General features: G+C 41.2%; 1 protein-coding gene across 1 annotated transcript; it reads left to right on the forward strand.

Moving 5' to 3' along the window:
- Positions 1-434: 434 nt before the first annotated feature.
- On the forward strand, positions 435-1,373 carry LOC147734950 (olfactory receptor 5F1-like). The gene has a single exon (XM_086952534.1). It carries the CDS (start codon positions 435-437, stop codon positions 1,371-1,373), a length of 939 nt encoding a protein of 312 aa, XP_086808660.1.
- Positions 1,374-1,590: the final 217 nt, after the last annotated feature.

A 1,590-nucleotide genomic window follows, 5' to 3' on the forward strand; every position in this document is an offset into this window, starting at 1 on the left:
CTCATTCATACATCCTCTTAATCAATTATCCAACAGCTCATCCATCCAACAGTTTACTCATTCGCGCACTTATCTTTTCATCCACCACTCACATACACACTTGACAATTGATAAATAAGCATGCTCACAGAAAATAGCGAGACCTTTTGGCTGTACCAGTGCCTATTTCCATTATTTGTTAATTCCAGACATTTCTTTCAATAGATTGTTTTGTTTATGGCCCCACTTGTTATTTTAAATTTACTTGATCATGCTATGTTGGTTTGTTTCTGTTTATTTTGGTGAGTTTTGAATCAAAAAGATGATGATGCCAAAACATTTCGAGGTGATTTAGGAGGATTATATAATTTCATAATTTGTGATTAAATGGAAAGATCCTTTCCTCATGTGTTGGACATTCTGTTTAACTTTTCAGGCTGCATCATCTGTTAAAAATGGAAGGAAGCAACACCACCTTAGTGACTGATTTCATCCTCTTAGGACTCACTGATGACCTGCTTCTTCAGCTGCCACTCTTCATGTTGTTTCTTCTGGCTTATTGCATCAGCATGGTGGGCAATGCTGGAATCATCCTATTGACCAAGGTCTCGCCTCGCCTTCACACACTAATGTACTTCCTGCTCAGAAATCTGTCCTTTGTGGACCTCTGCTATCCTTCATGTGCCACACCTAACATGCTTGCAAACCTATCAGACAGGAAGGAAATTTCCGTCCTTGGATGCGCATTGCAGATGTTCCTGGGTGTAGGCTTTGGGAGTGCAGCAACACTGCTATTGGCAGTAATGTCTTATGACCGCTATGCAGCCATCTGTAAACCTCTGCTTTACCATACCATCATGACAGAGAGAAATTACTTGTCTCTTACGGCCGGATCTTATCTTATAGGGTTGCTAAACTCTTTGGTCCTCACTTGTTTAACTTTCACTTTGCACTTTTGTGGTTCAAACAACATTAACCATTTTTTCTGTGATGGCCCACCATTGTTTACAATATCCTGCTCCAACACATTCCTCAATGAGGTATTGAGTGCTACTGTGGGTGGCATTGTCCTGGTTGGATCCCTCCTTGTAATAGTCATAACGTACATGTATATTGTTGCTGCCCTCTTCAGGAACCACTCTACAAAGGGGCGACACAAAGCCTTCTCCACCTGTTCCTCTCACTTTCTGGTTGTAACTTTGTTATATGGGACAATAATGTTTACATACCTCCGTCCTAAATCCAGTTACTCTCTGGTACATGATAAAGTGGTAACTGTGATCTACTCAGTCATAATTCCATTGCTGAACCCTTTGATTTACAGCCTGAGAAACCAGGAAGTGAAACTGGCACTGAGGGAAGTGATGACAAGATCATGTCTGCAGGTATGTTAATAATCTTGGGACACAAGGCAAAAATTCCAACAGGGATACTGTTTCTTCTTAGTGCAAAGTTATGCTGGCTGGTGTTCTGCTCGCATCTACAGTGTTAAGAATGCTTAATAGCCCCCTCCTCCTCCCCTTTTCATGTTTTAGACATAGGTGTCCCCCCTCCTCTCTCCCCCTTTGCATGTTTTAGACATAGGTGTTTATTGATTATGAACAAAAGAAC

This window comes from Lissotriton vulgaris, chromosome 1_2 (assembly GCF_964263255.1).
Source record: "Lissotriton vulgaris chromosome 1_2, aLisVul1.2, whole genome shotgun sequence".
Taxonomy (NCBI): Eukaryota; Metazoa; Chordata; class Amphibia; order Caudata; family Salamandridae; genus Lissotriton; species Lissotriton vulgaris.